General features: G+C 43.9%; 2 protein-coding genes across 2 annotated transcripts; both read right to left on the bottom strand.

The window, feature by feature from the left end:
• Window positions 1–84: 84 nt before the first annotated feature.
• Window positions 85–6,794, bottom strand: LOC123060177 (protein FAR1-RELATED SEQUENCE 5). Its single transcript, XM_044482791.1, has 4 exons — window positions 6,619–6,794; window positions 6,361–6,535; window positions 1,055–1,265; window positions 85–980 (listed from the first exon to the last, which is right to left on the bottom strand). Exons 1-4 carry the CDS (start codon window positions 6,792–6,794, stop codon window positions 85–87), a joined length of 1,458 nt encoding a protein of 485 aa, XP_044338726.1.
• Window positions 6,795–9,615: 2,821 nt separating this feature from the next.
• Window positions 9,616–10,759, bottom strand: LOC123183541 (uncharacterized). The gene is made up of 3 exons (XM_044596277.1): window positions 10,564–10,759; window positions 10,238–10,437; window positions 9,616–10,122 (listed from the first exon to the last, which is right to left on the bottom strand). Exons 1-3 carry the CDS (start codon window positions 10,660–10,662, stop codon window positions 9,915–9,917), a joined length of 507 nt encoding a protein of 168 aa, XP_044452212.1. The 5' UTR covers window positions 10,663–10,759; the 3' UTR covers window positions 9,616–9,914.
• Window positions 10,760–20,892: the final 10,133 nt, after the last annotated feature.

Below are 20,892 nucleotides of genomic sequence, written 5' to 3'. Positions count from 1 at the left end.
CTCAATGCTCCCTTTTCTCAAATAACCTTTGGAGCCATGCATTGTCCCGGAGTCCATACTTGTCAAGCATTTCATTCCATGCACTTATAAATTCATCTTCCTCCTCAATATCATAGATACAATGCTGAAAATCAGCATTGAACTTCTTGTAATCTGTAAAACTCCACCAAGATGTTTGATAGCATTTTGATTCATATGCCACACACAAAGTCTATGGTGAGAGTGAGGCAGGACTGAACGGATCGCCTTAGCCATTGCCGCATCTTCGTCAGTCAGAGTTGTATGTGGATGCTTTCCAGACATTACTGTTAAAAATGTTCTAAAAAGCCAAGCAAAACTTTCTGCTGGTTCATCATAGAGAAGTGCAGCACCAAACACAATTGTTTTCTTGTGATTATTTACACCAACAATTAAACCAAACGGACGCCTATCGTCTAGTTTCCTGTATGTGGTGTCAAAACATATGACATCACCAAATAATGCATAGTCTGAGACCATTTTGGAGTCCGTCCAAAATATATTAGTTATCAAATCATCCTCATCAACTTGAATTGAATAAAAAAACTTGACATCTTCTGAAACCTTCTTCTCCATATATTCTAACACTCCACCAGTGTCACCCACCTTTGCTTTTAGTGTTCTCTTTGAGTACAAACGATTTTTCATGTCTGTGCTTATAAAGCCAAGGTTTTCAGGTCCACATGCCTCTTTCGTCATTAGATCAATAGTTGCTTTATTTGAAATGCCCACTGACTTTGCGGCCTCAGCATTGGCTAGTTGAGCTTCAGTTACTTTCCTGTGTGATCTTAAGTATTGCGACATATTTCCAGTAGCAAGACTATGGTTGTGGGCTTCCTTAAATTCGTATACATAATAAATCCCATTATTAAGACTTATCTTCATACGTGCATCACAACCACATCGTGTCTCAGGCCTACTATAACTGAATTTCTCCTCTCTTTTATCTTCCGCACGAACTCCTATTAGTTCAAGTAATTTTCTTAGTCCCATCTAAAAATGCATATGACCAGAACAAGTTAGAACTAGTCCATACCTTGACGAGAACATGTGAATGTCCGTTGTTGTATTGTACTAGAATTTTTTACTTTATGTTGATTGCCTCTTCGGATGCTAAAACCCATGGAATAAGCATACTTGTTATAGAAGGAATAAGCTTCTTCTTCAGATAAAAACTGCATGCCAAGCTTTGGCACCCCTTTTTCAATTTGCTCTGTTGCATTGCTAGCTGTAGTTTCTTCGAATCCCTGTTTAAATTAGTAGTCACTTTAGCAATTGGTTCAAATACAAGGAAAAGGAGAAGAAACCTATCCGTGATGTAAATCAACAAATAACCTTGCTATGTCTATTTATTTTGATTTCACGGTGGAATGAAAAGGAGTAGGCATTCCCAACTAATCAGAGGTATGTCTTTGCCCCTTGAGCCATTACATTTCTCTTATATGTCTTTTCCCCTTGAGCCATTACATTTCTCTTATATGTCCAGCATCACTGTCAGTTTTCATTTATATGTACCCATCAGTAATACAACTTTGTATTGTGTAATCTGTGCAAGACATATTGTTAACTGGATATTACGCACAGGGAGTACGAAATATTCGCTTCTGTTGTATAGGTTTATTTTGTTATGCCCTACCAGTGACAACAATCACAAAAACCTGAAAGCCATAGATCCGTAAATTGCAGGACTGGGAGAAGACATTGGATCAGAGAGAGGGAAGAACACAATGGAAGACATAGCTTACATTTGGGGGATCTGATTCCTCATTGGTCCCGGCAAGAATTGGTGAAGATGCCATCAAGTTCCTCGTATCCCTCTGTTGGATCTATATTTGTAGATAGATTTGATGGAGGTGTATGATGTGGTCTGTTTGGAGTAACTGTGTACGGGAAAAGTTCACCACCAATGTTTTGGCGCGCAAGAGTGATTTATTTCCCTCCAAATCTCCATTCTGTTGTGTTAATTACGATGGCGGGAAAAAGTCTTAGAGCGGACGGTTTAATTAAGAGACGCGGCTGACCGGTTTTGTTTAATTGCTGGGGGTTTTTAATCAAAAAAAAGGGCAGTAGCGTGCGATCGTTGGATGAGCGCCACGTACCACGGAGCACGGATGGGAGCATTTTCGCGGAGCAGGCAAGCCTCGCCCGTCTAAATTACTGTTATACACGCGCCGCGCGGAGTCCGGCGACCCTCCTCCCGCCTCCAGGGACCGAATCCGGGTTCCTAGGTCGGGACTACTGCTACTAGCTACTACACCACAGTTGCGTTCACGTTAGAAAGGAATAGGCGAACTACTTGAGGGAAAACACCTGGATTTTTCTCTTTTCTCCTCTTTTTTTTTAGTTTTTAATTTCTTCTCTGTTTTTCCTTTTGCTTTTTGTTTTTTTCTTTCTCCAAGTTTTTTTCTTTAATTTAGTTTTTTTTTTCATTTTCTAAATTTTTCCTTTTCCTTTTTGTTTTTCCTCATGTTTGTCTTTGTTTTCACTATATTTTCGTATATGTCAAAAACATTTTGTTCATATGTGATCAATATTTTTTATACACGTTCAACATTGTCCGAACGCTCATTCAACATTCTTCAAATACATTTTAATACTTATTCAACATTTTTTAAATACTTATTCTACATTTTTTATAATTATTGGACATTTCTCGAATGCTTTTTCAAAAAAATTCATACTTATTCAAGATTTTTTAAATACTCGTTCAACAATTTTTTATACTAAGTCAACATGTTTTAAATAATTTTTCAACATTTTTCAAATATTCGTTCAATATATTTTAATACTTATTAAATATTTTTAAAAGGTATTTTATATATATGTAGAATATTGAAAACATAAGTAAAAGTACAAAAATAAAGGAAAAAACGAGAACATAAACAAAAAAAACAGAACTTTGCCTCCCGCACGGCTGGGCCCGCCCATCTGGGCTCCCCCGACACGAGGCGTCCCTATGTGCTCGCTTAAAGCGAGAAATAGAGATTTTGCATCCCACAGAGCAACGCACTGGCCTCACGCTGAAAATTGAAAAAAGTTCATCGATTTTCAAAAAGAGTTCATACATTTGGAAAAGTTCATTGATTTTGAAAAAAAGTTCATCAATTTTCATGAAAGTTCACGAGTTTTGAAAAAAAATCGTTGATTTTGATAATAGTTCATTAATCTTAATAATAGTTCATCAATGTAGAAAAAAGTTCATTGAATTTGATAAAAATTCATCGAATTTGAAAAAATAGATAATTGACTTAAATAGAAGTTCATCAAATTCAGAAGAGGTTCACGAATTGAAAAATAGTTCATAGATTTTACCAAAAGAATAGCGAAAATGATAAAAGTTCGCGCATTTCTCATTTATAAAAAATGTAAGAATAAAGAAAAAAATAAAAAAATGTAAAAAGAAAAAACCAAACAAAATTGTTCAAAAAACATAGAAGTAAATTAACTTATACTCCCTCCATTTGGAATTACTTGTCACAAAAATAAATAATAATGGATGTATCTATAACTAAAATACATCGATACATTCATTTCTTGAACGGGTAATTCCAAACGGCAGGAGTAGGAAGGTAATTATTCACGTGCGAAGGAGGTGGCTCGGTGGTTATGGCCGTGTTTCGCAACCATCAGGTCGCCGGATCGAATCCTGGCTAGTTCACTGTTTTTTTTTTTGCGATTTATCAAAATGAGAACACAACTAAATGGGCCGGCCCAGGTCACGGTAGGTGGCGTGCGCTGCAGGCGCCCGTTAACGAAAATGCACGTTAACCGGCGCTTGCAGCGCCAAATAGGATTTGCCCCTCAGAGCTCCTAATTGGCGTTGGGGCTCACGTGCGTGTTATATGGCACACGGCCCATGAGAGCATTCGGCCACAATTTTAAGACCACTGCCATTGACCATGTATGTTGATAGTTGACTTTGGAAAATTCGTGAACTTGACAAGAGTTCACAAGATTTTTTTCATGAACTAAAAAAAGTTTATAAATTTTGAAAATGTTCGTGAAAATGAGAAAAACTTCAAATTTAAGAAAAGTTCATAAAATCTAAAACAATTATAATTTAGCAAAATTTCACAAAATTTTAAGAAGAATTTGGGAATAAAAGAAAAGTTCATGGATTCGAAAAAGTTATCAAAATTTAAAAAAATATAGTGAATCTGGGATAAGTTCAAGAATTTGAGAAAAGTTCATGCACTTGCAAAAAAGGAAAACGAAAAACAGACAAAAAAACAAATGAAAAATGGAAAACTGGACAAAACCAGGAATGAAAACAAAATGATTGGAAGTTGTTCATAGAAACGTGCCTATATGGGCTGGTGCAAGAAATCTAGCAAAAAGAAAAGGAGTTGGCAGTCGCAACCTATGTGTATCAACAAATGTGACCGCGAGTTTGATGCACACGCTGTCAGGATATGTCTCCCACGCTGGCATCTGCCACCACCCATCGTCAACAGAACACTGTCCAAGCCAACTCTGGCTTCACCCATTCCACCTCGATGATTGTCGTCGCTCTGCTCGTCCCAGCCACCCCGCCAACTGGGCCAGCTACCGTGGAGATCATTGAGACGCAGTCAACTTTTCGTCGCTACCCTGGGCGACGTGTGACTCCATTGCCTGAGGCCGGCCGCTTGTCACCTCCGCTCGCCAAGACTTGTAGAGCTCTAGCTCCGTTTTTTCGACCCTGATAAGTATCACACGTGTGAACAGCCCTTCGACTACAACCAAATTGACAGCAGCAAATTCAGTTGAAACTTGTTTTCTCCAACTTTGTTTCTTTAAGAGATCATAGGTTGTTGGATTTCTTCCATGTCATACCTAAATTCAACCAAAAAAATGGGGATGAAAGCATAGTTACAAGATAAACTTAAGTTAGCATTCACGTGGTCATGTATTTGTTTTGGCACAAGTCATTATGATTTCTCCTTTGATGTTCATGGGTGTATCAATGGTTTCCATGTCCTCATAATCCCCCACCCCCTTGTTGAGAAGGAGCCGTCCTCGACTCTAGCTAGTCGTCACACAAAACAAAATAGGTCAGCACCAAGAAGCGATGGAAAGATTTTTATAAATGATGCTAGTATAGTTTTGACATTTCTGAACTTCTAGAAATAACTATGAATGTCAACAAGATAGTTTGTTCGACTGAACAGCTCCTTCCAACTAACATTTCCATGGAGTGCAAACTTTGTAATCATCCATGACCATGTTCATATCAACCTCCCTCTCTTGGAGAAAATTCATCCCCGACTTCCTTAGGTCAGCAAAATAATAACATGAGGACAATACAAAATATCTTGGCAAATAAAAAGTTGATGTGGAACTTTTAATTTTGATGGATCATTTATTGCCTCTTTGAGAGCGAATCGTTGGATTGTTGATGTACCAAAATATTTCTCTCTGATCTCGTGACGCCAATGTTTCAACAATTCTTAAGTGCATACCTCTGGGTTCATTAAAATGGATGATCTCTTCTTTTACCTCATCGAGTACTTCATTCCTTGGTGAAAATCAACCTGCGAACATGCACCTTGTGTAGGTGTTTCACGTGCACAACAATTATTCTTGAATATCATCCTCCCATCGTTGTAGAAGGGCATCTACGCATGATTTTTGCATCTGCACATATTGCAAAGAAAGAGAGTTTTGTGAATCATTAGTAACATAATAATCTTCTGCCCTTTGACTTGGTGAATCACTCATCTCTTTGATATTGTGGGGAAACAACTCAAGCTCACATTTGGTGGATTCACATAACTCACTAATCCTCTCTCTTGGATGATGTGGTATATTATGTTGTGGTTCACTCATCTCTCTAATCTTGTGGCGGAATACCTGACCCTCACATTTGGTGGCCTCACACAACTCACTAATCCTCTCTTGCTGACTGTGTGGTATATTTGGGTGGAGATATTTCATTTCTCTAATCTCATGTTGAATAATTTGATCCTCATGTTTTGTGGACTCACTCGCCCTCACCATTCTTTTCACTCTCAAGTTGTGGGATTTTTGGAGTTGAACACTCTTCCTCACTTTTGGTGGAGTCACCCAGCTTGCTCTTCTTATCACTCTCAAGTTGGGGCATTTTTGGAATAGGACACTCTTCCTCACTTTTGGTGGAGTCACCCAGCTTGCTCTTCTTACCGCTCTCAAGTTGTGGGATTTTGGGCTATGGGCACTCTTCCTCACATGGAATTTGTAGCACATCTTTCATGGATATTGGGACAATAGTGGTGGTCGAGATGACAACATTAATGAGCTTCTCATGTGAACATAGGCTTTGAATCACTGAAGTCGGTCCATCAACCACGGTCATGCTTTGTGTTGGGTCTTTGTTGTGCCGACAAGTGCCACAATTTTGCCCTTGACCATGACGCACTTGTTGTGATTCATGAGCAGCAATGGCATGCGTAGGGGTTGCGGCAACATGCCCTCGAGCATGCCATCCTTGATGCACTTTAGGAGCAGCATCAACACTTCCATGAGCTGCACCATCATGCCCTCGAGCATGTCTTCCTTGCTACACGTCATGAGCAGCTAGCAGCGACACACCCACGAGCAGCAGCATCATGAACTCAAGCATGCATGTCATCCTCACTACACCTCATGAGCAGCAGTGACATGCCCATGAGCAGCAGAATCATGCACTCGAGCATGTTGTCCTTGATGTACTTCATGAGCAGCAGTGACACGCCCATGAGCAGCAGCATCATGCACTCGAGCATGTCGTCCTTGATGTACTTCATGAGCAACAGGGTATTGTCGATGTCAAACCCCATTTACACCAACGAGAAGATGCTCATCAAGCATCCTCTCAAAGTCTTGAACAACAACAACACATAGCTGCTGCACATCAGCGCGGGTGGCCAAACAATTTTCTTCTCCATGATTCTTTCGATGCACACTTGATGTAGATCCTGCCATGTTAGTTACACTAGTAGTAAAGAAGCAAATATATGGTATTGCACGACCCCACCTCTTACTAAAGTTCTTATGAGTTCACATTATATCGCGATTTCCTCGAATGTGTTAAAGCGATTGACAGACAGGGATCAAAGAACCGGCTTCAGTTTTTGGTGGATCTCGGCGGGGTAAACAAAGGGGGTCTTGTGCTGAAATCAAGTTGATGCAAGCCAAGAAAATATGTGGATAGATCTGCTGGAACTTTGCACCAAGATTGAAAAACACACAACACACAAGATTCTGAAAATTTTATACCAAGCTGAAACTTTTGGATCTTAGACAACACTTGTTTTCTCTCTTGACTTTTTTTGCCTCTTCTTTTCTTTCTCTTCTTTTTGCCACTTTTTTCTCTCTTTTTCCAAAGCACAACAACCAAATCTGAAAGTGACTACAAAGATGAACTTGGTGCAGATCTAAAAGATGAAGAACATGGAAGATATGCAACAATAAGATCTCAGCACCAACAAGGCTGGGATTTTTTTATGGGGCCTTGGACTTCTAGGACAGAAAATATATCATGAAAACACACAATTTAAAGGAATGATAGCAAGATAAACTTGGATAACAGATCCTATGGTGTCAATGAAGGCTATAACCCAGATGATATATAGGTGCAAAACCATTGAACGAGTTCATGCCCGAGGGTGGCCCGATCTTCATGTTGTAGGATCAAATTGGAAGGGATAACTAGCTACAAGCAGCTGGCATAACTAGCTTTATACTTACCAAGGTTGGATGCAACCGCACGTTGGGAATTGCTGACCGGAGCTATAAGAACTCGAATCCGCTGTCCGAACAATTGCATAACCACAAACCGGGATTAACCCACATAAAACAGCCGAAACCATGGAGAATGAATTAGGGGGAACGAGAGGATCCTTCTCGCGAACCCTGATGAACTCACAAGAGCAAAGGTAGTAAGGATATCTCGAATCTCTAGCAGTCTTGTTGCATAAGCTTGTAGCTGAATGGATTGACAAAAGGTTTCTAAAAGGATGGGGGAGATGTGGTTTTATAGCAGGGACAGGCCCCTTAGCTACGTGTGTGAAAAAGTTCAAGAAGTAACTAGCTTTGCACGGCTTCCTCGTGGGAAAAAACAGTCCACTTTCGGAGTTGTTGAGAGCTACTCGGAAATTCGTGAAGCCTTAATAACCTAAACACCTTCCACGAGAATGCCTATAATTTTTGACCAACAACTCCAAATGATGCACCATTATTTTGGGTTGGAAAGTAAATTTGATGCATCTTCTTTTGATGTACCCCTATGGCCCCATCTCTTCTTCAAATGGGTGTGACACATCAAAAGATTAGAGGTAAAAACCGACAGCAACATCTTCACTTGAAACTTGTTTTCTTCAACTTTGTTTCTTCAACTCGTTTTCTTCAATATCTCATAGGTTGTTGGATTTCTTTCATGTGATACCTAAATTCAACAAAAAACAAGGGGGGTGAAAGTATAGTTGTGTCATCAAAGTTACAAGATAAACTTAAGTTAGCATTCATCTGGTCATGTATTTGTTTAACACGAATCATTATGATTTCTCTTTTGATATCGGGGGGGGGGGGGGGGTGTATCAATGGTTGACATGTCCTCACATCCTCCCCCTCTTGAAAATGGAGTCGTCCTCGACTCTAGTTGGTCATCACACAAAACAAAATAGGCCAACAACAAGAAGCAACACAAAGATTTTATGAAATGCACATGTCTAGTTTTCACATTTCGGAACTTCTTGAAATAAGTATGAATGTCAACAAGATATTTTGTTCGACTTAACATCTCCTTCCAACTAACATTTTCATGGAGTGCAAACTTGTAATCATCCATGACCATGTTCATATCAAGAAACCTCATCCTCTCAGCTATCTTAAAATTTAACCCTTTTATTATGCACTATTTGCGAATCGCCATGTCAGCGCGTGAAAGTAGGCCAGCCCTACCAGTTTCAGCGTCAAAACGGGCTAAGCAACCAATCAATATGATTTATGTTTACGCGCGGTGCAAATTGCAGAACAACAAAAAAAACGTGTTTTTACATGTGATGTCACAGTTTTGGTGGTTCTGTGCCATTCACTCAGCGTAGATGTGTTTTTTGCTGGCGTGCTTATTAGTGGTTCCTTCTGCCGCCATTGCCATGCTTTTTTGTTGCTCCTATGGTCAGAGCATAAATTTGCTTATGTTTTGTTCGGAGGATTTGCCAACTTGGATGGAGCTGACCCCATGGCAGGAGAAGAAGCAATCTGGAAAGTTTTTTTTCCAGTATAAAACGGTACGAGGAGGAGCTTTGCATGGCTCATCAGGCTGAGTGTGCCCCTAATCAGCTAGTACATGATTAGTTTAGGGGGGCACGGCCCTTACTTAACTGCCGACCACATATACTTCCTCCGTTTCTAAATATTTGTCTTTTTAGAGATTTCAAATGGACTATCACATACGGATGTATATAGACATATTTTAAAGTGTAGAATCACTCATTTTGCTTCTTATATAGTCACTTGTTGAAATCTCTAGAAAGACAAATATTTAGGAACGGAGGGAGTACATTCCAAGCACCTGTGACCACAAACATGACAGCCCTAATTGATCAGCTCAATTTGACTGCACGCAAATTTTGACTATATATTTTGTGACATCAAACATGAACAAATGTTTTAGGTATTTGCAAAGTTTCACCAAAAAATAACAAAATGTTTTCTACTCTCGGGTGTAGTACACCTGAATTGCTCCAACGCAGAAAAAAACTAGGTAGATGGAACTAAAAACTCCCTCTCTTACGACTGGTTCAGTACAACAAATATAGAACTAAAAAGACACCAGCGGCAGCTAGCTAATAGTACATAAGTGGTTGAGCAAGATGAAAAGGAATTGCTGTAACTAGGTAGTAGTATAGTGGGTGGTACATGCATGGATCGATCCAGATGGATGGAGTTTGAGGTGGCTAGCGGCCGTTCCACCAGTCGTTCAAGTGGTGAGACAAAGTCTTGTTCCCATGCCACCACTCGTCCCAATCGTCGACCCAGTTCCTTCGTTTCACGCGTACCTCCTTGCTCACTTGATACACACCTTGCACGGCCGAAAAACAAAGGGTGTGCGCCCCCACAAACAGTACGAAACGCTTGGCCAGCTCCATCCTTCGCCGCTGCCGCCTAATGGTTTCGGCCATCAAAGCAAAATATCAATAATGTTATACTTATTCAGATTCATATTACTTATCGCTGTTTTACTAGTGTAACTTTACTTATATATGTATATGTATGTTACCAATAGAGGTCGTTGGGTCTGGGTTCGACGTTGACGGAGAGCCGCTCCAGCAACAGCCTGTACCGCCGGCCGTCTCTTAGATGGAGATCGTACTTGCTCACCAAGCCGAAGACCATGTCGTAGAGCTCCTCCTGCTTCCCGTCGATCTCCGCCTGCCGAAACGCCAGGAGCTTCTTCTCCTCCGGGGTGGCGGCATGCAACTGCGCGCCACCAACAAACGCCAATGCAATTCAGGTAATCTCCACGATCGACAGATACAGCGAGCACAAGATCGATCCAGATGCAACATGTACGTATTATGGATAATAAGATCAAGAATAAGAAACCTTTGTGTTGGAGAAGAAGAGCCGCCTCCGCTGATCCGACAACTGCTGAGTTCGCCGGAGTAGCGTGCGACCACCGAGCCTTAGTGCCGCCGCCGCCATGCCTCTTTTTCAGATTTCGATCGAGTTTACCTTTGTAATGATGCTCTGTTATTATATATATATACTAGGAAAAAGACCGACGTATGTACGTACGGACACGGACGTGTTCCGATCAGGTTCCCCCGTTTTTTCTTTGATTGATGAGATGAGATGGTGTAAAAAGCACACTTTTGCCTTGGTTTGCAAGAAGAACTCGCTCAAGCCCTTGATTGTTTGTACCACGCGGGTCAGCCATGCCAAAAAGAAATAAAGTAAGTGAATTCTATAGTATTTTTTTACCTCCTACTCCCTCCGTTCCATAATATAGTGCCTATAGATTTTTGGGGAAGTCAAACTTTGCCAACTTTTACCAAGTGTATCAAAAAAACTGTCCACATCTATAATACCAAACATGTACATTCTGAAAATATAACTCATGATGTATTCAATGATGTGCATTTGGTATTCTAGATGTATCTACTTTTCTTTATAAATATGGTCAAAGTTTGTAATGTTTGACTTTTGCAAAAATCTATAGGCACTACATTATGGAACGGAGGGAGTACTAGTTTTACCGGTTGTTGTGCTAAGCAGATTTTCCATATGTTTATATCCAATTTATTTAAGTATAAGCTTGTGCCACTTTGTACCCTTTTTATTTATTTTTCTTGATCGCCTATTTGGGTCCATCATTCAGTGCTGACAGGGCTTGCCACGCCCATGATTTTTTTTCCTGGTTCGGTTCGGTTTCGAGCCATAAATGTTTGCAGTGCCGCGAGCAGATAACTCATGCTTATCAAAAATATGCCTCCTCTCTCCCACCCCCACCACCCTCCGCCTCTACTAGCCCGGGATGCCTTTGTCGTAGACGCTGAATCCCCTCCGACGCTCCTGGACGCCCCTCCGTCGCACGCACACCTTCCCAACGGCATCTTGAAGGGCATGTTCCTCCGCCCCCCGATGGTGGCCGGCATTTCACGAGCCTTCTCCTTTCCCGCCAGAGGCCGACTGTTGGAGCCAGCGTGCCGCCTGAGACAGCCACATCCTCTTCTCCGCCGTCCTTGGCACACACGGCCGCATCAAGTTGCCTCCACCACCTTCACCGATCTCTTCGTCAGCGACCCCCTCTCCCTCTGCTAAGTCCACGTCCCGCCCATCCCCAACGAGTTGGTGGCCTGACGGGGCTATGCACCGGGGGTGGCTCATGAAGACGGACGGACAAGAGGCCCAGATGGGGCCCGTGAGCCCCATTGGAGGGGTGAACCGACTTACGGGCATCTCTTGCCTCCCAAGTCATGAGTATCTTATGTTGAAACTGTCGCGGTGTGCCGGCAATCCCGCGACAGTCCTAGAGCTTCGCGACTTGGCGAGGCAGTTTGCCCCCTCTATCCTATGCCTTGTTCAAACTCAAATAGAGGGCAGTAGAGTAGAGAAGCTAGTTGATACTCTAGGTTCAATAAAAGTTTTGCTATTAGTAGTTCTGGTCGAAGTGATGGAGTTGGTATCTTTTGGAATGGTTCAACAAAGCTCGAGGTTATTGGTTACTCTGAGTATCATGTGGATGTTGAGGTCGACTCACTGATTGGTACCAAGGTTGGGTTTACTTTCATATATGGAGAAGCACAGGTGAACAAGAGGTATACAACTTAGGACATGCTAAGAGGCATTGCTAGCTCGAGTGCTCTCCCTGGGACAGCCCCCTGGATACGCGTGGCCTTGCAGATATTGGTTTCCAGGGGAACACGTGGACGTTTGAGAAGAAGGTCAATGGCGGCACTTTTACACGCGTAAGGCTGGATAGATGCGTCGCCTCCCCGGCGTGGTCTATGGTGTTCCCTACAGCAAAACTTGAGCACAAGAACTTGGTAACGTCGGCCCATGCAGCTATTTTACTGACTCTAGCTAACGTGAAGGCATGCTAGCAAGGCATGCAAGGTGGGATCTCGGCCTTTAAATATGAGATCATGTGGGAGCGTCACCCAGGCTTCTCGGATCTTGTATGAGCTGGCTGGATTGAATCTGAGGCCACCTCGGTTGCTGATTTGCATGGGAAGTTGGAAGGTAGAGCTTTACCACCGGGAGGAAGTGCCATGGAAACAAAGGGCGAGAATAGAATGGTTGGCCCATGGAGACAAGAATTTACTTCTTCCATCTACGAGCCAGCCAAACAAAAGCGTGAGGAATCATGCAGGGAGATTCAATCTCCCCATATTTGTTCTTGTTAAGAGCAAAGGGCCTTTTGTGCCTTCTAAAATCCAAAGATGAGTCATCTAACCTTCATGGTCTGCAAGTGACACCCTCATCGCTGCCTATAAATCACTTATTATTTGCAGATGACAACTTGATGTTCTTTAGGGCCAACTATGTGGGTGCAAATGAGGTCAACCAGGTTTTGGATATTTATTGCCAAGCGACAGGGCAACCAATCAACTATGGCAAATCCTCCATCTTCTTCGGTAAAGGGGTTCCAAAAAATATTCAAGCTGATATCAAAGGTTTGCTTCAAGTACCCAAAGAAACACTGAATGAGAAATATTTTTTTTGAAGCCAGGCAAAAGATTTGCCATTTTCATTAAATAAGAGAGAAGGTTCAGACAAATGTCGCAACGCGACCAAAAGAAAAGACTACTCTCGCAACATGAGACTACTCAAATGCTTGGCCCCCGCCAAAGTCCACAGGTGGGCCTCCTCTTTAATTCTCGTGACGATAATTGTGGTCGGAGTCGCGGCGTTGTGAAAAATTCTGGCATTTCGTTCTTTCCATATCTCCCATGAGACAAGCATCATAATGGAGGCAAGAGCCTTTCTGTTATGATCCGCGTTGCTCACCGCCTTTTGCCACCACGTTCGAACCGAAACTTCATTTCGCCAACTCATTGGTGAGCAGTCGTGGATTCCCAGCCAAATGGTAATCTCATTCCAAACTCTATTCGTGAATCTACACTGAAATAGGAGGTGGGAAGCAGACTCTTGAACTTGCTTGCAAAGGGGGCAAAGGTTGCAATTGGGCCATCCCCGCCGAGACAAGCGATCGGCCGTCCAAACTCGGTTCTGGAGAACTAGCCAAGCAAAGAACTTGCATTTGGGAGGAGCCCACGTCTTCCAGATCATGGAAGTATTGGTATTGTAGGTGAGTCCCGCAAATTGCGCCAAGTAAGCCGAGGATGTCGTGTACTCTCTGCTGGTAGTGAATTTCCACGAAATAGTGTCTTGTCTATCTTGGCTTAGAGTGGCACCGGCAACCATCTCCCAGAGGTTGGCGAACTCCTGCAAGTGCGTCAAGGTGAGTCCCTGTGTGGTGTTAATCTGATGGATCCAAAAATTGTTGTCCAAAGCCTTGCTAACCACACAGTTCTTCCTTTTTGAAATCTCAAAGATTTTAGGCGCGATGTCTTTGGGTCGAAAACCATTCAGCCAAGAGGATTCCCAGAAAATAGCCTTGTTGCCATCACCAATGGTAACCGTCATGGCCGCTGCAAAGAGATCTTTATCCTTGTCAGAGCAAGGCGTTCCCATCCGGGCCCATGGTTTTGGCGGATCCGCCCACTCAAACCACAACCAACGGAGGCGTAGAGCAGTAGCAAATTTCTCCAGGTTGAGCACACCTAGGCCCCCATGAACTTTGGGCTTGCAAACTAGCTCCCAGTTCACCTTGCACTTGCCTCCCGTCACCTTATCACATCCTGCCCAGAGATAGGCACGTCTGAGACTATCAATCTTTTTCCTTACTTCTATAGGTAGGTCCAACGGGGTGAGGTGATATATCGCAATCGCCGTAAGGACAGCCTTGACCAGGACGATGCGCCCTGGGGTAGCCACATGTATGGCCGACCAGGGCGGGAGCTTCGCAGCCACCTTATCTTCTAGATATTGGAAGTGGATGCGCTTTAGTCTTGTAACCGAAAGCGGTAGGCCAAGGTATCTCATGGGAAAGGTGGCCCGGACCGCCGGGAAGGCCTGAAGAATCCCATCCAAATCGATGTTGGCACAACGGATGGGAGCCACCTGACTTTTGTTATAATTGGTGACCAACCCGGTAACTTCACCAAAAGAGCCGAGCGTGGATGTCAAGAACTGGATATCTTCCTTGATAGGAGCAACAAAGATGGCCGCATCATCGGCATACAGAGAAGCCCGCGTGGGGTTACCCCGGAGGGGGCGTAGTTTGCCTTGCTCAGTCGCCTTAGCTAAGATGTGATGGAGCGGGTCAATGGCCAAGACAAAAAGGAGGGGGGATAGGGGATCCCCCTGCCTAAGTCCACATCCGTGCGAAATGGGGTCCCCAGGCACCCCATTTAGGAGAACTCTGGACGAGGCCGTGGATAAAAGGGCAGAGATCCAGTCTCAAAAGCGGCTTGGGAAATTATGATGTCTCAATAAATCCATCAAGTAGTCCCATCTAACCGAGTCAAACGCTTTCTTGATGTCTAGCTTGAAGAGCAAGGTCGGCGATTTGTTGCGGTGAAATCGACGTGCCAAGTTTCGGACATACATAAAGTTATCATGTATGCTTCTTTTCTTGATGAAAGCACTTTGCGTATTGGAAACAAGGTCGGACATGTGAGGAGCGAGACGTGTGGCCATCATCTTTGCAATGATCTTGGCAACCGCATGGATGAGGCTTATGGGCCTAAACTCAGAAATGTCCTCTGCCCCCTCTTTCTTTGGAATGAGGGCAATATTTGCCGAGTTGAGCCAGTGGAGGTTGGAGATGTGGAGGGTTGAGAAGTTGTTGATTGCTCTCATAATGTCCGGCATGACGATGTCCCAACATTCCTTGAAAAACACTCCGGTGAAGCCATCTGGCCCCGGCGCCTTATCACCGGGGAGATTATTGATGGCTGCGTGGACCTCCTCTTCGGTGAAGGGGTTGCCTAGCTCCGCAAGATCAAGAGCCGAATGCGGAATGCAATCCCAGTTGGAGTCCTTGGTACGCGGGGGGGCCTTCCCCATGGCCTTAGAAAAGTGTTGCTGGATGATTTCTTTCTTGTGGTCATGGTGTGTGGCCCACCCATTATTATATTTGAGACGGTGAATGAAGTTCTTCCTTCTACGGTGATTAATGCGGAGGTGAAAAAAACGAGTGTTAGCATCTCCCTCTTTGAGTAACGTGATTCGTGAGCTTTGCCTTTTCCGTGCTCGTTCAAGAACCGCCAAAGCCAGAACTTTCCTTTTCAGCTCCTTTCTAAGGTTCCACTCAGCCGGGCTGAGTGTCCTTAGCTCTTGCGCGACGTCAAGGCGAAGAATGGTCTCGAGAGCCATCTGGAGCTGGATTTTGTGGTTAGAGAATATAGTCTTGCTCCAGGTTCGCAGCCGTTGGCTCGTTCGTTTAAGCTTGTGGAAGAGTATCTGGTATGGCTCCGTGTGGGTCATCTCTTCATTCCAAGCATCAGTGACCGTTTTCTTGAAATTAGGCATCCTGATCCATAAATTTTTCAAAGCGAAAGGTTTTTGGTCGCTTCGGGCCCTTGCCGCAAGCTCGTAGCAGCGGGCAGTGATCAGAGAGCGAGGACGATAGTGCATGAAGGATGTGAGAGCCAAAGTCAACATCCCAATCATCATTACAGAAAAAACAATCTAACTTGCTCAGTGTCGGGTTGGCCTGCTCATTGCTCCATGTATATTTCCTATTCTGTAGATGTATCTCTTTTAGCTCACATGAGTTAAGGGCGCTTCGGAAGCGAACAAGGCGACTACGGTCAACGTTAGAGCGGTTTTTGTCGCAGGCACGGTAAATCTGATTAAAATCACCTGCGACTAGCCATCTTGTACCCTGTTGTGGCTTCAGGCTTAATAGCTCTTGGAAGAACGCATCTTTAAGGTTGCTTCTTGTAGGTCCGTAGACCGAAGTGAATTTGAAGGAGGTGCTAGTGCTGACCAGGGTGATTTTTGCAGAGATACTAAAGTTTCCAACAGAGATATTGTCCAGCTTGATGTAATCTTCATTCCATAGAAGAAGAATCCCCCCTTTTGTTCCATTCGCCGGCTTCTCAGCAAAGTTCTTCAGTCTTTGGCCACCAAGGAAAGATGCAAGGAATGGGTCGACCGCTGACAATTTCGTTTCCTGGAGGCACACAAGGTTACACGGGGTAGCAGCAATGGTCTCGTGGACTGTGGCGCGACGATTTGGGCAGTTAAGACCGCGTACATTCCAGTTTAGAACTGAGAGACTTTCATTCATTGCAAACATAAACTACATCATTGCAAGCAGGCGGCGTACATACTTGCCTTGCCAAGGCAACAGCATCAGGTAGCAATGGATCATTGCTACAAACAGGCACCACCAACACTACGGACATGTCTTCATAACTTAGACAACTAATCATCTAAACTGGGCTACAACAGTAAGGAGCAGAGCAATAGCTTCAGGCAGAAGCAGAAGCAGCTGCCTCGGCATGGCCTTGGCCTTGGGGCTCTAGGCCAGCATCTCCACCGTGGTCCCGAAGAGCGTCTTCGACTGCTGCGGCAAGGTCACAGTCAAGCCTAAATAGTGCTCGGAGAGCAGCAATGGCGATGTCCGGTAGCTGCCCATGAAAGAGGGCCACATACTTGTTGATAGCAGCCTCAGTGATCATCTCACCCTCTTCCACCACTCCCATGCGCTGGCAAAGCAACCTCTCAGCCAGCTGAGCGATTGGCATATCTCTGTTCTTTGCCTGCAGTCTTGGGCTGCTACGAATCAGGTTCAGACCTGTCACACCCGCAAGAGTCTTCCTTCTGGTCGTTGGCGGTCTCGGTGGGGTGGAGTTGGGCGTCGGGAGGATGGCGGGAGGCAGTGGCACAAAAAGGGGGGTGCCAGCAACCTCGCCCTGCGCCAGCGAAATCGCAGGCACAGGGCTCATCTCTATTTGGTTTTAAACCGTGCAGATTGTCGGGGCAGGAACATGGAGCAGTGTGCAGGGGCTGGGAGGCAGGGAGCCAGCACGGTGCCGCTGCCGCACTGGAGAAACCCAGCCTGGAGGTGCTTCTGGAGTCACCGGGGAGCCCAGGCACGGAGCTGCCCGCCGGAGCCAGTCAGGGATCAGTGACGATGGCCTCAGCTCGATGATGTCACTGGAGGTGGTCCGCGGTGAGGGTGGCGGCGATCTTCCTCGGTTGTCCTTGTTGCGCTGGGCGCTGGCCACCTCGCAGGATCGCGAGCGCATGAGAAATATTTGGGTAAACTTTGTGAGTAAACCCAATTGCAGATCAAGCTCCACACCCTCTAAGCATCGCCGATGCCAGCATACGGACACATTCGATACACTAGAATAATGGGAGTATCTTGGAGAGGCTTGGAGAAAGGCTCCACTGCATATGGCTATCATTTATTTGAGCTGGGGAATACAACAGAGAAAAATATATCCTAGACCAGCAAGCTACCCAACAAAAAGTTCCCCAATTTCTAAACACAGGACTCCAAACAACCCCAAAGCAAACTCAACTCCAGAAAACCTCGAGCTAGCATCCTCGCCGCACCTAGCGACTGAGTTAGATGAACTAGGACCACTAATTATATAGAACGGACCGATAAGATACCAGAGTGCTAACCAAGCCCAGGGTGCAACATTCGCGAGTGTTGGTCAACACTTCCATATGGTATATATGCCTCAATTCCATGCACTCACTTTTTACTAAGCACTTGTAATTCTCAAATTGGCATCCTACAATCTCAAATAGCCATGAACGCAAAAGCTGTCGAGAAAGGCAAAATTGTCGAGGATAGCAATGAGGGACGGTCTGTAGAGACTGCATTCTGTTTGAGATATATGTTTGGAAGAAGAAGAAAGTCTGGCTGGGAGGTGTTCAAAGAATTGGATTGGCCATCATCTTGCAAAACGCATTTGCTGAGATAGGCCTGCCTTGATATGAGACAAGTACTGCTCATCCCATTACATTTTTCGATAAAGGGCAATTTTATTATCTCAAAATGAAGCATCAAGCGGATACAAAGCATTATGAGTAACACCCTGCCTTTGCATAACTAAAATGTACACAGCCAAATCCAAAAGTCTGACAAAAAATAATCAAATAAAAACCGACAAATCGGCAACAGTAGAGTCCCATAGACCGACACTATGCCTATGTCGAAGGAGGTGGTGGATCGATCCGCAGGTTATGCTGCCACCCATGTTGGAAAAATACCTCCATAGCCACCTGCTCCAAATGCGTACACACTGCCTTGAACAGTGATTGATACTCCGGTCGTTGTAGAATAGATTACGTACGTAGCGAGTGCGTACACCGAAAAATAGCCTGCAGAGAAGAAGCATTTTTCCATTAAAAACTAAATCATTTCTACATAGTCAAAGCGACCAAATTAAGGCATACGCTCCCACTCTTATTAGCGTTTTGAAACTATTTGGAATACCGTCCAACCAATGATTAAATATATTGGCAACACTTGTGGGCGGATGCAAATTTGACGCTATTTGGATGACTGACCACGTAGAACATGCAAACTTTTTTTTTCCGATAAAGAACATTTCATTGAATAGATACCAACCAATGATCAAATATATTGTCAACACTTGTGGGCGGATGCAAATTTGACGCTATTTGGATGACTAACCACGTAGAACGTGCAATTTTTTCGATAAATGACATTTCATTGAATAGATATATCGAGGTGATACAATCGCATAGAAAGAAAACCCGGCCTCTGCATAGCTAGATGCACACAGCCAAAAAAGTCCAGAGTACCCTAAAAGCAAAAAATAATTCGATACAATGCCAATCAGAAAAACATGTCCAACCTAAGGAGTGGCAGATCCTATCCGTAGGTCACACCGCTGTCCATGGGGGTAGAAAACCTCCCTGGTTGTACGCTTCAGATGTGTAGACGCCATCATAAAAAGGTCCCTGTCCTCCGGCCTCTGCAGGATAGACCAAGTACGAAGCCATTGTGTACACACATGAATAACCTGCATAGAAGATGAGACACATTTGTTATTAAAAATCACATCATTCCTGGTAAGCCACAGTGCCCAGCATAAGGCCGCCGCTCCCATAAGAATATGTGCAGAAAATTGTTTATCAATACCCCGCAACCAGTCGCTGAACATGTTTCGTGCACTACGTGGTGGGTATAGATTCGAAGCTACTTGAACTATGGCCCAAACTGCCCGAGCGAACTTGAACTCAAAAAATAAGTGTTTAATAATAGACTCGTCATGTTGGCAAAAGACACATGTCTTGGAACCATGCCAGTTTTGTCGTGCCAGATTATCTCTAGTTAGTATGACTCCTCTGTTAAGAAACCAAAGGAACATCTTCACTCTTAGAGGGATTTTGAGCTTCCACAATTTCCTGTTATCAATCGGAACATCACAATGAACCATTGCATCATACATGGATATGGCTGAAAATTTGCCATTCTGATGCAAGTTCCATCAGAAAATGTCCGGCTCACCTGACAGTAGAATGTCCTCCAGGCGAGTGAGTAATTCATTCCATGCTGTCAGGCGAGGGCCAAAAAGGTCCCTATGGAAAGAAATATCAGGGTTTTCTTGTCCTAAAACTTGTTTGACTGTGACGAATTTATGTCTAACAATCCTGTACAAGCTCAGCTATTGCACCATTGGTGGATTATTCCCTAGCCAGATATCTTCCCAGAATCGAACCTGAGAACCATCCCTAACTGAGATGGTCCCAAATTCGAAAAAGAATTCCTTGTCCTTCATCACACTACTCCAGAAATGCGAATCCCCAGGTTTCCAATGAACTTGAGAAATGGCATTGGATCCCACATACTTGTTGCGAATGATTTCCTGCCATACTCCATTCTCAGTGAGTAGTTTGTAAATCCACTTGCTGAGAAGAGCAATGTTTTTAATCTCAAGGTCTTGGATTCCCAGCCCCCCTTGACTTTTAGGTCTGCATAATATGCTCCACCTAGCCAGTCGGTATTTCCTGGATTCGTTATCGCATTGCCAAAAAAATCTGGATCTAAAGTAGTCTAGTCGCTGGAGAACCCCTTTCGGTAGGTGGAAGAATGACAACATATATAAAACCATGTTTCTTAGAACTGAATTGATCAAGATCGTCCCCCGTAAGACAAGAGCCTGGCCTTCCAACTGGCTAAGCGTTTCTCAAGTCTCTCTTCCACATGCTTCCACTCAACGATAGTTAAGCGCCGATAGTGTATGGGAATACCCAGATATTGAATCGGAAACTGCCCGAGCCGGCATCCAAAAATCTCAGCATACTCAGGTGCTGATTCTGCAGCATCGCCAAAGCAAAAAAGTTTGCTCTTATGAAAATTAATTTTGA

The sequence above is a fragment of the Triticum aestivum genome, chromosome 1A (genome assembly GCF_018294505.1).
Source record: "Triticum aestivum cultivar Chinese Spring chromosome 1A, IWGSC CS RefSeq v2.1, whole genome shotgun sequence".
NCBI classification, from domain to species: domain Eukaryota; kingdom Viridiplantae; phylum Streptophyta; class Magnoliopsida; order Poales; family Poaceae; genus Triticum; species Triticum aestivum.
The sequence above is the reverse complement of the archived record's forward strand: the minus strand, read 5'-3'. Positions and strand labels throughout refer to the sequence as shown.

Excerpts from the sequence above, each read along its gene's own strand:
- LOC123060177 (XM_044482791.1), bottom strand. The coding sequence starts at position 6,794 with ATGGGGTTTGACATCGACAATACCCTGTTGCTCATGAAGTACATCAAG. Across the intron at positions 6,536-6,618 it reads ATGTCACTGCTGCTCATGAG|CAAGGAAGACATGCTCGAGG; the intron begins GTGTAGTGAGGA and ends CATGACGTGTAG. Across the intron at positions 1,266-6,360 it reads AGGGCAAAATTGTGGCACTT|GGATTCGAAGAAACTACAGC; the intron begins GTCGGCACAACA and ends TAATTTAAACAG.
- LOC123183541 (XM_044596277.1), bottom strand. The coding sequence starts at position 10,662 with ATGGCGGCGGCGGCACTAAGGCTCGGTGGTCGCACGCTACTCCGGCGA. Across the intron at positions 10,438-10,563 it reads TCTTCTTCTCCAACACAAAG|TTGCATGCCGCCACCCCGGA; the intron begins GTTTCTTATTCT and ends GGTGGCGCGCAG. Across the intron at positions 10,123-10,237 it reads AGACCCAACGACCTCTATTG|GCGGCAGCGGCGAAGGATGG; the intron begins GTAACATACATA and ends CGAAACCATTAG.